This window comes from Syngnathus floridae, chromosome 16 (assembly GCF_059516105.1).
Source record: "Syngnathus floridae isolate MCC-2025c chromosome 16, RoL_Sflo_1.0, whole genome shotgun sequence".
Lineage (NCBI taxonomy): Eukaryota > Metazoa > Chordata > Actinopteri > Syngnathiformes > Syngnathidae > Syngnathus > Syngnathus floridae.
The window spans coordinates 4,850,214-4,863,234 of NC_142428.1; the positions used below are offsets into that span (position 1 = coordinate 4,850,214).

Here is a 13,021-nt window from a genome sequence, read left to right on the forward strand (position 1 = left end):
TATGTAAAGTTTAAAGTAACTTTATTATGTAGCATTTTATCACAAGTGTGTTTGTTGATTAAATACTATTTCATTTGTGCCAAATGTGCTCATCTTAGTTCAAAACAAAAGAAGCGGTAATTTTTTTTTTTTTTTTAATTGAATAAATGTATAAGTACAAGCCCGAGCAAGCTAATAAAAATATAAAAATTCTGCCTTTGCAAAAGTGTAGAACTAGGGAGTTTGGAACACCGTTCCAACATCACAATCTGAGGAAAAATAAAGTGAGGTAAATATTTTCCATATTCATTGGTCTTCGTTATGATCCAAAGTGAACTCACTCAGGTGGTTTCACCTCCTCTTGTTTCACGTTGACATTCGTATTTATTCTTGTTTCTGTCCCAAAAAAAAAAAGTCAACAATATTATAAGACCCAATCTTCCCTTCAACCCCAACAAAAACACACACAGCTGTGACATTTACCCTCACTTGGTGACTTGACCATCTGGTAACATCTGAAGCACACAGTGAGGAGAAGAGCCTCTCCGCACTGGAATATGTAGTAAAGCAAAGGGAAGAGGAACATGGGCCCGATGACCTCCGGAGGAAAGCCCACCTTCAAAATAGCCAAACACAGCTGGATGTTCTGACAGCCTGTTTCCACGGAGACGGTCCTGCAGCATCTGGATTCCACAAAAACTAGCTTAGTATGATGAGAACCTGAACCCAATTCACGCAACAGTCAAACTTACTTTGAGCTTAATCTGCATATGACAGATATGACATATCCCAAAATGAAGCCTATGAGGGGCATCAGAGCCGCCACGGAAATAATGTCCGCAGTCAGGATCATCCACAGCATGTCTTTGACCGCCACACCAGATAAAGTAAACACAATGATGCTGGAGATAATCAAAATGCCCAGGCCAGACTGTTGACAAAAAGATACTTATGATTATGTAAGAGGTCACTGGATGGGAAAAAGTTGACTAGCCCACTAAAAGCGAAATAGAAAGAAAATATTTCCGTTTGCAAACATGGCTTTAATTATCCGAGAACATTTTGTTCTTTGGAAACATTTTCCATTGGAATAGATAAAACTCATTGATAACAGCACATTGCTAAAAGGCATTCAGTCAACAAAAAGGAAATTGTGTTGGACAACAAAATGAGAAAAAAAATATCTTACTTTCAGGACAACTGGTGTATATTTGGGTTTGTAGTGATTGAGCATGATGCCCATACCGCAAGGTAGCAGGGTGAAAGTGAGAGCGCTCAGGATGCCCAAGTAGGGCACTGCGTTCTCCAAGCCGCTGAAGCCTTGGCAGTAAATCAAAAGCAGCAAGGGCATCAGACCCAGAGCTGCAATGCAGGAGCATGTGGTCATCACAATACTACAGGAGAAAAAAAAAAAGACTTTCAAAAGGATATATTATAGAAGGCGTGGCTAGATGATGTTGGCCACGCCCACCTGAGATTCATATCCCCCTTTAGGGCTAAAGTGAAGATGTTGGATAGGTTTCCTCCAGGGCAGCAGCCACATATGAGCACGGTCACCGCTTTCACAGAATTCATCTTCAGTAATTTGGCCAGTGTGAACGCAGTCAAGGGCATGATGCCGAATTGGGTCACCATGGCAATGGCCACTCCCTTAGGCTTGAGGAGATGACTCTTGATTTTGGAAATCTCCATGGTGCAGCCGAGGGATATCATGGTGATGAAGAGGATGATGATGGAGAAGGTGTTGAGGGCATTGTTGAGAGGGGGAGATATGTTCAGGATGCTCATGTTGCCCTTGACAGACATGTTGCCTTCATGGTAGATGTCCGTCACATTCATTGTAGAGCTCGTCTGAATGCTTCGTATACTCTGTGGGCTTCACCTGACTTACAATATAAAATAAATGTTATTTTGTTGATTTTTGCACTTTGAAGAGGCAAACACACACTTTTTAACCAACCAATCAATCAATCTTTCAGTCTGTAAAACCATCATTCACCTCTGGTGTTCCCCAAGGTTCAGTTTGAGGGCCCCTTCTATTTTTATTTTACTAATTTTAATCCCGATCATCCTTTTTTTTATTGAGTTTGTACTCATTAGGATTGTGCCAATCACAGGGCACATATATGGATGGGAAATTCAATTTATATATTTGCCCATATTTTTATTTAATGGTGCAAATTGTGTGTGCCAAATACGGCACTATATAATACTCATTAAAAAGACTTATCTGACTTTTATAAAATGCAATAGCCGCCAATTAATCAAATTTTGATTTCTTGAGAAACAAAATGTGCAATAAATGTAATCATATAGCCTCAAGTTAGTTTTAGTACATTAAGTTAATTTTTTTAATCCAAAACGACACGTGCATGACAAGATACTTGCACTGCTGTAAATTATTTGTACATGCTCATTGAATGATGTTCCACAAAGAATTAGAATCATCTTCTACTTTTGTGAACTTTAAAAAGAATATAATAAAAATAAACTCCCTCTGTAAGAGTAGAATATCATAGAATCTAAATTGCACTCAATGCTCGGATAAGTCTTGGACAGATTTCTTACCTTGCAGCAAATCCAATCTTCAAACTTTGTTTGCATCTCTGCACGCATTCCCCTCTTTGCTCCTCTTCTTTTGTGGCTGGACTGAAACCCTCCCTCCTGTGTCATGTAGCTCCATAGCAACATGGTGGCGCTGCTGCAGACTGTAGCGAAACACAAACCTCATTTTGAAATGCTACACCACACGCAGCTGGTTTCTTTTTGTCCCTTCTACCAAGAATTTCGTGAAATTCTGTTTAGAAGCGACCTGGCTTCTTCTGATACTCTGCATGAGGCTCCTTCCTGCCTTAATTAGAACATCATATTGGGCCTCAAGAGGTGCATGTGCAAAGAGAGGCCCATTTCATGTTATGAAACTGGCACTTGGCAGAAGACATCCTCTTTGTCTTTTGAGCGGGACGCTTTCGAAAACAAACACATTAGTTACGACTCACGTGTGGGACTCAAGAGCTCCAATGTGGTTCTCTAATCTCTACTAGTGGATGGATGGATGGATGGATGGATGGATGGATGGATGGATGGATGGATGGATGGATGGATGGATGGATGGATGGATGGATGGATGGATGGATGGATGGATGGATGGATGGATGGATGGATGGGTGCATGGATGGGTGCATGGATGGGTGCATGGATGGGTGCATGGATGGGTGCATGGATGGGTGCATGGATGGATGGATGGCATCAAATGCACCCTTTTGTAATACTCAACATGCATGCAAGCATACAGGTCCATTGTAGCCATAGATTGTGAGAGGGGGAGGGCGACTCAAAGTGTGCTAGGCCACCATCTGGTCTCATAATCATAGAGAGGAGCCGTGTTGTTGTGTCAAACAAGCCACAATTTGTCCCAGTGGTCTTGTCACACCACAGGATTGTTTATCAGCGGGAAACAGCTATGACTACTTCCTTTATTCAAGACTATTTAATCAAAGTTGTGCATCCTGATGATTAAATGTTGATAGTGGGCAATTTTAGGATGCATCAATCATAATTAAATGTGCGAGGTTACACTATTTACGGTTTGCAAGCTGTCTTTTGCAGCACTTGTGGGCAATGTAGTTTAAAAACGCGTCATATCAGGGATGCGTGTACGGCTAAACTACATTACCCAGAAAGCATTGTTTATTTCTCGCGCATGCGCCGTGTGTGTTTTCTGATCCATGTGTAGGCGAATCACGTGTAAAGTAACCGTTCATCGTCATGTCTCTGCTGTAAGCAGAGCTTCACGCAAGATTTTTTTTTATTTTGCCTCCGCTCGCTGCTGCTTTTGTTTTGACAGCTGCTTGTTTTCTTTTCGCATACCCCCTTTACCGAAGAATGAGCGAAAACGATGACATCGAAGTCGACAGCGATGTATGTGCCTCAGTTTACCCCACTTAAAAGGCAGCTAGCTAGACAGCAACTTTGTCGCGGTATCTTACTCGGAGCTATCCGAGTTAGCCAGGTTAGCTAGTAGGCTAAAATACCGAATTTTGATAAATATTTAAAGGGACGTATTTGGAATGATAACTTGTTTGGTGTGTTATTCGTATACCGAGCAATAGTCTTTGTGGTGGCGTCGACTAGACGCTTTAAATTGTGTTTGCTCCTTCCCTTCGTTCGTATTACAGTACCAAGCAAGTGTTGGAAAGCTGCATTTAGCCTTATTAATTACATTAAAAGAATAAAGCTTCAATTATTACAAAATAACGCACATTTTGGGCACTGGGCTAATGCACAACTAATCTCCCCAATAGCAAGGTCGGGCCATTTGAGAAGGTTAACTTTCCTTGGTTCTCGTACATGACGTCATTTGAGTTATTACTTCATACCGATTGAACAGGTTTTTGAAAATTGAAAATAAAATAGAGATCTTAGCTTTGTTTAATACACAATCGGAGGAATAATATTCTGATGCAGTGACCCACATTGCTAACCTAGTGCTGCGGGGGCTTAAAAACACTGCGTCTTCCGTCGAATTACTGTCGTATATTGCTAACTCTTTTTGCTAATTACATCTAATATATTGTCGGTTAGTTAAGTGTCCGGTAACGTGACTTTAATTCGATTACATTGTCGTGATCGTTTCATTGTTTTTGTGCATTTGCGTGCACCCTCTTCAACATGTTAATGCAACAGTACAATGTCGTGCAAGCCTGTCGAAATATCTCCAATTCTAATCCCTTGTTATGATGTTTTAATCGAGTCATAGTTATTGTATTCTTGTGAAATGATTCAACAGCCACGATCTGGTTCATATCAGTGGATTTCATGGATTCCCCCTCCCCCTCACTTGTTTAAGCTGCTGCTCATAAAGCCACACACTGCTTGCAGGCCTGCAAAGCCTTCAACCCTTGAAATGATGTACACATCTTTTGCACCAGCATTTCCCCAATCATTAGTGAGTTTAAAATATCACAGCAGCAGACAAAAATGTCACAAAAAACATAGATGAGTCGTATCAGAAATGCTCCAGAACTGGTGTCATGAAAGAGATTTTTCAAATCCAGACTTTGCTTTTTGAAGTCCATTTGAAAATCCCCCTGAAGTCGAACAAATTCTTGGTGGATTCCTCCTTGATCATCACGACAGTCTTCTAAAGGGGTCCCCAACCGCTTGATTTCAGTCCCACCAAATACCACCAAATCTACTGGAAGAAAAAGCATGGGGGGGGGGGAAAAGTTTGTAGCTCTATTATTTGGTAATCAGCAGTAAAAGTAAGTAATCTGCAAAGTTGCACTGTCAGCGTTCCCTGAAAGCACTACCAACATAGCAAATTTTTATTCAACTTGCACAGCAGGTTTTTTTTTGTTGCCAGGTGATGTCACGCAAATTTGGTTCACACAAAGACGTAGGAAACGACGTCAGTGGAGCAGTCCATTAAAAAAAATTGTTTTTGTTGCAGGCAGACAAGCGAGCACATCACAACGCGCTGGAGCGTAAACGCAGGGACCACATCAAAGACAGCTTTCACGGTTTACGAGACTCGGTGCCTGCATTGCAAGGAGAGAAGGTGAGGAGGAACAAAAGCATCCCGACACAAACCTCCCACAACGGGAAAAGCTTGAAGCGCAGACCCACACCAAAGTCAATAGATGAGTCTGTTATGACATGCAAATAGGATTCTTAATATCTGCACAGATAAGTGCAAGTAACACACTGTGCCGTCAACAGACCTTAACTTTTGAGTTCTACCTTAACTTCTTTCTAAATCTATGTCAGAACTATGCCCGAAGTTTATGATTCACAGCATCACGGATCATCTTAAAGACCCTGAGTGTCATTATCGCCGGGCAGAATATCCTTAATGACCACATAATTGATATAGATTGTATCTGTAATGATTTTTTTCCCTCTAGCAGTCATTATTAGCACAAAAATATGAGGCTTTTTAGGTTTGATTGTTAAATTCACAAACCCAGCCACATTTGGTAACCCTTTTACAACTGTTGACAATGAAAATGTTTTGATTTGAATTCTTGTCTGTGTTATACAAGGGGCTCCTCGGTTTTCCACGGTATAAACGGCACCCACGGCGTTTAGTGCTTAAAAAGTGTTTTCCGTGAATTTACTTGAAATCTGTCCTGTTAGCAAAAATGCTCCGACATCCAAATTCGAGTACCCGTGCGTCTCTAGCATAGGAGCGATCGGCCGTCGTAAACCGAGGACCCCCTGAATGAAATTGTGTCTTGAGACTGTTTCCACTACATCGTTACTTCATGTCTCTCTGAAATTGTCTGCTGACAGAGCTCTGTTAAACAGGCTTCGCGAGCCCAGATTCTCGACAAAGCCACTGAGTACATTCAATACATGAGACGAAAAAATCACACCCACCAGCAAGACATTGACGACTTAAAGAAGCAGAATGCGCTGCTGGAACAGCAGGGTATGTACGTACGCGACAGCGGAACCTCCGGAAAGTATTTTCAAGGCGGCTCGGAGGTTCTACTGCGGGGCTCGTAATGTCTCGTGCGGTCATTTAGCGAGCTTTGTGATTGCAGTGCGTGCTCTGGAGAAAGCCAAGGGCAACAATCAGCTGCAGAGCAACTATTCCTCCGACAGCAGCCTGTACACCAACCGCAAAGGGAGCGCCGTGTCGGCCTTTGACGGCGGCTCCGACTCCAGCTCAGAATCGGAGCCCGAGGAGCCTCCGACCAGGAAGAGGCTGCGCGTGGAGCCCAGCTAGACTCTACGACTGACTTTTTGTTTTTGTTTGACCTTGTTGTTTTTTTGTTTTTTTTTCTGAAACTCCTCTTAGCTGTGTGCATTCAGCCCTGCCTTCTTCTTGCTTGAGTCAGTCAGGAGGAGAGAGGTGCTATATATTGTGTATAAAATGCTTCGACCTCCCTAAGCATCCTGTCACTTCTCCTTTCCTCGCAGCCCAGCGTAAACCCCCCCCAATGACCCCCCACCCAAAGTGAGGCAGCTCTGTAATTTTGAAGGACTTTACATTTTTCAAACCTCACACCGACCTTAATTTAAAGGAATGTGGAGATTACAAAGTATGAGATGTCAGGTCACAAAAGTTGCAATTGTTCAGAGGAGTTGACAAAATATGTTGATTGGCAACATTCCCTTTTTAAATCTTTTTTTTTTCTTCAGAAAAATGTGATGTTATGCAAAATCAGCTTATTCGGTGTAGATGCCTGAAATGTTGTGTTTTGAAAAAGTGTTTTGTGGACTTAAAATGAAATCCCCCTTATTTATAGTAAACCTCTATAATTGATGTCACTTATGTTTTTGGACTTGGAAAGGGCAAACATTGTGTTTTAGTTGCCCCCCACAATGGGTTCAGCTAATTTCTTTCCGCCATTTTTTTCTAATCACTGTCAGACAAAACATAAGCACCTGATCGATACTGAATGTTACACAATACAGTTCAACTTCATTTTTTAGGAATGAACTCTTGGTTGTGTGTAGTAGATAACCCAAATCCAAAATGGTGTCAACCGCAAAAGAAAAAAAATTCCCTTGAGAATATTTTTGCTTGTGCTGGGAATGTTTCTCTATTTTCCCCCCCACCCCATTTTCTCAGAGGTAAATGAGTGTGTATGTAATCAATATTTGTTTGTTCCATTCCATGGAAATTACAGGTATGTTGTACATACTGCCAAAGGGTGTCTTGCAAGTTAAGACATACCTTGAATAAAACTTTTATCCTTATCGGATGTATTTCTGACTTTATGTGTTTCTGTTCACGTGGCTTACTATTTATGTGCTTAATACTTTGAAGACATGTTTTTGAAACAAATTTGGAAAATATATTAAGTGCCTTGACTAAAAAAAAAAAGAATCACTGCACAATGATATACTTCTTTTTGGTTTAAGTAGTGTTTCAAATGTAAAAGTTACTTTTTGACCTTAATCGCTCAAAACAATTGAGGAATAAGTTTATTTGTCAGGTGGTAACTTTAAAGACAAAATAAAATGTGGGACATTTGCATGTCATGTATTTGAAATAGCACGGTGTGCTTGTTTTTAAGGTGCAAAAATATAAGTTGTTTCCCTGACTTGAGGATTCAAAAATATAAGTTGTTTCTCTGACTTAAGTATAATTCAAACTTGTCAAAAGCGGTTCCTCTGAAGGATGAAGCTTGTTTGCTTTGCCATGTTCAAGGACCATGGTAATTTCTATAAGGTGGATGGTCCTGTCAGTTTATGACTGATATTAAGTGTCCTAGTATTCAGACGGAGTGAAATAATAATTAAATTCAACTATGAATAAGCGTGTACGTGAAGGATTTTATCACCAACCAAAAAGTGTCACTCAGATATTTCCTCTACAACGCTGTCACCCAGACTTGCTGAAAAACCAGAATTTCCGAGCTGACATGAATCTGACGCGTGTCAGCAGCGTAATTGGCGAATACGTCAGGTGAATGCAAAACATGGAGGAGTCATTCCCTGACAAATAAAAGTTATTTTTTTAAATCAGTCGATCATGGCTAAGCAGTACGATATTTTGTTCCGGATTCTCCTCCTCGGGGATTCAGGTGTCGGCAAGACGTGTATGCTGCGTCGCTTCACGGACAAAGAGTTCGATACAGGACATATCTCCACCATCGGTAAGAAATTAAAATTAAAGTCATCCGTCTTTTTTAAACAGACAATTGACGTATTCGAACCACCGACAGACCCAAAACTTATTAAAGTGACTCATTTGTGAATACAATCGGAATGTCAGCTGCCATTAATTTTTTCGCGTGTTTACTTTTACTTTGTGAAGTGGGAAAAAGTAGCTCTACTTGTTGGCCCGGCAGGTTTGGTCTGACAGGCGCGTGCGCGTGGGAAAAATATATTTGGAAATCCTACCTGAAGTAGGTGAACATCTGCCATAATACGTAAATGACTATATCAAAATATTTTTCTGTATATTTTTTACCACCAAGCAGAGGCGTGTCTATCCCATTTTGGAGGGCACTAAAGCACCCCTAAATAAATCCAAGCGCCACGAAAATTTAAGAACTTAAGTCTGTATTTATTGTAAGTCCTTTAACAATTTAAAGTGTTAAAACCATAGAGTGCTTACTGGAAATGTAATAAACAAATATTAATTCGCTCTCTCTTCCTTGCGCAATTCTCCAAATAATCTTGCTAATCTTTTAGTCACTCCCACCTGAAAAGCAATAGAGAATTATGTAAACATTATATATTGAAACAGAAAATTGTTCAAATAAATCGTAAAATTTTGCCCAATAAATGTCAACCAGCTCTAAAGTATGACGCAAAGTACCTTTAGGCAGGATGACGGAAATTAGCATAGTTTTTTACTGTGATTATAATGCTTTAGTTCAAACAATGGCTACTTCATACTGTACACACAAGGAGCAGCAGCATATATAAATAAAGTATCCAACAAAACTCACTCTTGTGTTCATAAGTTTCCTTTTACTTTGACCAATTGATATTCAATTTTCATTTTTAGGTGTGGACTTTAAAATGAAAACTCTAGAAATAGATGGAATCAAGGTGCGGGTACAAATATGGTGAGTTTTATTTCCATTCAAATTTGACTCATTTGTTTAGTTTGTCCATCTGTGTGATCCTTTTTTTTTTTTTTTTCTTCTTCTTCTTCTTTCAGGGACACCGCCGGTCAGGAACGCTATCAGACTATTACCAAACAGTACTACAGGCGTGCACAGGTGACTTTGCCAAACCAACGTGAATTATTTTTAAGTTTTGTTTTCCTCAGCGCGTGGGAGGGTGAGTTGTTTATCAAACGGTGCGCTCTTTTATTTTTTCTATTTGTTCTTTCCGCCTAAGGGTATCATCTTTGTTTATGACATCACCAGCGAGTCCTCCTTTCAGCACATCGTCAAGTGGACCACCGACGTTGACGAGGTAAGCCAAAAAAAATCATACATTGTAAATCGAACAAAAACAATCCTTCGCTTCCTCCTCTCTGTTGTTGTCTCACAGTACGCACCGGAAAAAGTGCAGAGGATTTTGGTCGGAAACAAATCAGACGAAGAGACCAGGAGGCGAGTGACGAGGGAGGAAGGAAGCAAGGTTTGACTCAACTTTTTCTTCATGACTAAATTTGCCTTCTATAATCCCTCAAATATCAAACTCAATGTTGCAGCTGGCGGAAAGGTACGGAATGGATTTCTTCGAAACCAGCGCGTCCACGAGTCACAACATCGAAAAGGTCCATCACCAATACGGAAAATAAAGTGCGCACGTGATGTGTCGATAACATCTCTGCGTTTGGTATCTTTCAGTCATTCAATCGAGTGACAGAACTGGTGCTGCAGGCTCACAAGAGAGACGTGGACAACCTGCTGGGATCTCTGGATGATTATTTAAACAAGGCCGGGTTGGACGAAAACGGTCAAGATAATAGCATTCGGAGAGTTTGTGCCTGTGCCAGAATGTTTTAAATTAGCATTTTGTTTACGCTCTTAATTTAATTCACCAACTTGCCAACAGAAGGCAGTAATATACCACATCTACTTTCCCTACTTTTCATCCTGTTGCTTTCTAATCTTATTTATACTTTGTTAATTTATAATGCATTGTTGGGGTGTAAAGTGAGAGGAAGGCTATTAATTATTTAAACCTTGAAACTTGACGCTTCATTCATTTCCATGTGATCCCCTTTGTATGTTTATTCTGTTTCTGAATGCAGTACAGTGAACTCCTGCTCGAACCGAGACGTGCCATAAATCTTAAAGTCTGTGAGTAATTGATGCCCAACCCAAAAATGTTTGCCATTGTTTACAGACGTTGATGGAACAAATAATTATTTTTCCTGGCTTGATTAAATGAAGTGCTTCCCCTTCACTTCAACATTGTCACCAACATACCTCAAGAATGTGCCAATGGTGGCAATTTTATACTTAACACAAATTTGGGAAAACAGCAATTAGGTGAGTTTTACAACAAATAATAGAGGTTGGGTTCTACAAAAAAATCCAATGCAGAGGTTCACTGTACAGTACTTCCTATTTAACGTGCACTTAAGATTCTTGAAATTCTATTAAGCTTCAGATGCCATTTTACTTGAATGTTTTTTTTTTAAAGTGCCATGAAAGACAACCAAAAATGAAATAAATGTTGAAGAAGTAAGACACGTAGCATCATTCGAATAGCTTAATATGGTCTAGGAAAAATATGAGTTTGATAAGATCGTATTGGATGTCCGGCGTAGATCAGTTTTCCCACAGTGTCATCTGAGCCTACCTTCGGCAGTGAGTCATGTGACCACCGACCCGTCTTATCCGAAGCTCTGACTTCCCTCCAGTGCAAAGGTTCTCATGTACTGCTGAGAATGGCGTTCATCGCCAAGACCTTCTATGACCTGAAGGCCACAACGTTGGATGGTGACACGGTGGACTTCAACGTGTATCGTGGGCGGGTGGTGCTGATAGAGAACGTGGCGTCGCTCTGAGGCACCACCGGCCAGGACTTCAACCAGCTCAAGGAGCTCCAAGGAAAGTACCCCCATCGACTGGTGGTCCTGGCCTTCCCCTGTAACCAGTTTGGGTATCAGGTTAGTTGAGCAGCCTATCGACCACAATGTATCTAAATTGAAAGAAATAACAGTGAACTTCCCGTTTTATTTTTGTACAGTTGGTATAACTCACTTTTTGGTGCAATTCCATTATCTGTCCCTAGATGGCGAAATACTTGACACTATTTTTTTATTTATTGATATTTTTTAAAAAATGAGGTTTTGGAAAACAGTATGTGTTGTGACAAAGCCATCAGTAACTAGAATAAAATCTTGTGTGGTTCCAGGAAAACTGTAGCAATGGTGAAATCCTAAATTCCCTCCAACATGTCCGCCCAGGCGGCGGATTTCAGCCCAACTTCACCATCTTTGAGAAATGCGACGTCAATGGAGAAAAGGCACATCCTGTCTTTGCTTATCTGAAAGAAAAACTCCCCTATCCCGACGATGACCCAAACTCCCTCATGCACGACCCCAAATTTCTGGTTTGGAGTCCCATCAGCAGGACCGACATATCTTGGAACTTTGAGAAATTCCTCATAGCACCCGAGGGAGAGCCGTTTAAAAGATACAGCAGGAAGTTCCCCACTATTGCCATTGAGCCTGACATTCAACGATTGTTAAAATTAACCAAAACTTAAAAATGCAGACTTTCAACACCACGTTTAAGTCTTATTTAATGACGATGATATTATGAAACTCAACTGATATATCATCTGAAGCTTTGTAAGTGCTTAAATTGAGTTGTTATAGAATGTTTATATATTTTTGCCTCCCTCCAAACATATATTATAATACTAAAAAAATAATAAAATTTTTGGCAGCCCGTTCCTAACGTTGAATTGCCGTCGTAATTTTTTTTATAATCTTGCATAACTGTTCCTCCCTATGCCAGCAGATGGTGCTCTATACTCGTATTAGAAAATGGGCTTCTCCAAATTAATATTCGCCGCACATATGCCTTACAAAATGATTGCCTACAGAAGAAAAAAACGTCTATAAAGCATGTTTCACAGCGGTGTAAATCGTTTTATTTTGCCGTACACGCTGACATGGAATATTCACTGGTCACAAAAATAGGTAGCCTATACTGACAATCATCATAAACAGACATATATAGAAAATATACTGAAATTATGATAGATACTCAGCCCTTGAGTAAAATGACCTGTGAAAATGTGATCTGTGATTCATCACTAAGGTGCAGGCACACATTGACCCGAGTTAACCTCTTGCCCCAGAAAGTTATCTCTGTGATTTTTCTTTTTTCCTCGGGCTAGTGGATTCCTTGCAAATCATATAACTGTAATGAAAAATCCAAAACTATTATAACCCAGCTGTCTTGGTTCAGTAAAGGTTAGGATGCAATAATGACAAAGATAACAGGAGACATCATAACTTTTGGTTGAGTAAGCGCTCTTACTTTCGCACAAGCACAGGCGCACGGACACGCGGACACCACAGGTGAGCCCCTGTTGCCACGGGAACGTTTCGCTTTGCGCCTCTTCTCGCGAGACCTGGGCGGGTGGCAGACGATAGGCA

The 13,021-nt window shown here is 40.5% G+C and overlaps 4 protein-coding genes across 6 annotated transcripts; 3 read left to right on the top strand and 1 right to left on the bottom strand.

Annotated features, from left to right (window-relative positions):
• Positions 1 to 93: 93 nt before the first annotated feature.
• On the bottom strand, positions 94 to 2,616 carry LOC148385222 (hepatic sodium/bile acid cotransporter-like). 2 transcript variants are annotated; one of them, XM_088400270.1, is made up of 6 exons: positions 2,548 to 2,616; positions 1,451 to 1,865; positions 1,169 to 1,373; positions 732 to 910; positions 463 to 662; positions 94 to 375 (listed from the first exon to the last, which is right to left on the bottom strand). In XM_088400270.1, the coding sequence occupies exons 2-6, from the start codon at positions 1,816 to 1,818 to the stop codon at positions 317 to 319; spliced, it is 1,011 nt and encodes a 336-aa protein (XP_088256396.1). In that variant the 5' UTR covers positions 1,819 to 1,865; positions 2,548 to 2,616; the 3' UTR covers positions 94 to 316. The 2 variants fall into 2 exon arrangements, with proteins under 2 accessions (XP_088256396.1, XP_088256397.1); XM_088400271.1 differs by having other exon boundaries at positions 1,451 to 1,861; positions 2,548 to 2,609.
• A 1,078-nt stretch (positions 2,617 to 3,694) lies between these two features.
• On the top strand, positions 3,695 to 7,698 carry LOC148385223 (protein max-like). 2 transcript variants are annotated; one of them, XM_088401433.1, is made up of 4 exons: positions 3,695 to 3,900; positions 5,432 to 5,539; positions 6,289 to 6,412; positions 6,528 to 7,698. In XM_088401433.1, the coding sequence occupies exons 1-4, from the start codon at positions 3,865 to 3,867 to the stop codon at positions 6,710 to 6,712; spliced, it is 453 nt and encodes a 150-aa protein (XP_088257559.1). In that variant the 5' UTR covers positions 3,695 to 3,864; the 3' UTR covers positions 6,713 to 7,698. The 2 variants fall into 2 exon arrangements, with proteins under 2 accessions (XP_088257559.1, XP_088257557.1); XM_088401431.1 differs by having other exon boundaries at positions 3,697 to 3,900; positions 6,274 to 6,412.
• A 653-nt stretch (positions 7,699 to 8,351) lies between these two features.
• LOC148385224 (ras-related protein Rab-15-like) lies at positions 8,352 to 11,098 on the top strand. The gene is made up of 7 exons (XM_088356537.1): positions 8,352 to 8,591; positions 9,452 to 9,512; positions 9,608 to 9,668; positions 9,790 to 9,867; positions 9,946 to 10,035; positions 10,109 to 10,174; positions 10,248 to 11,098. The coding sequence occupies exons 1-7, from the start codon at positions 8,468 to 8,470 to the stop codon at positions 10,404 to 10,406; spliced, it is 639 nt and encodes a 212-aa protein (XP_088212663.1). The 5' UTR covers positions 8,352 to 8,467; the 3' UTR covers positions 10,407 to 11,098.
• Positions 11,099 to 11,246: 148 nt separating this feature from the next.
• gpx2 (glutathione peroxidase 2) lies at positions 11,247 to 12,269 on the top strand. Its single transcript, XM_088356538.1, has 2 exons — positions 11,247 to 11,518; positions 11,767 to 12,269. The coding sequence occupies exons 1-2, from the start codon at positions 11,297 to 11,299 to the stop codon at positions 12,118 to 12,120; spliced, it is 576 nt and encodes a 191-aa protein (XP_088212664.1). The 5' UTR covers positions 11,247 to 11,296; the 3' UTR covers positions 12,121 to 12,269.
• The last annotated feature ends 752 nt before the right edge of the window (positions 12,270 to 13,021 follow it).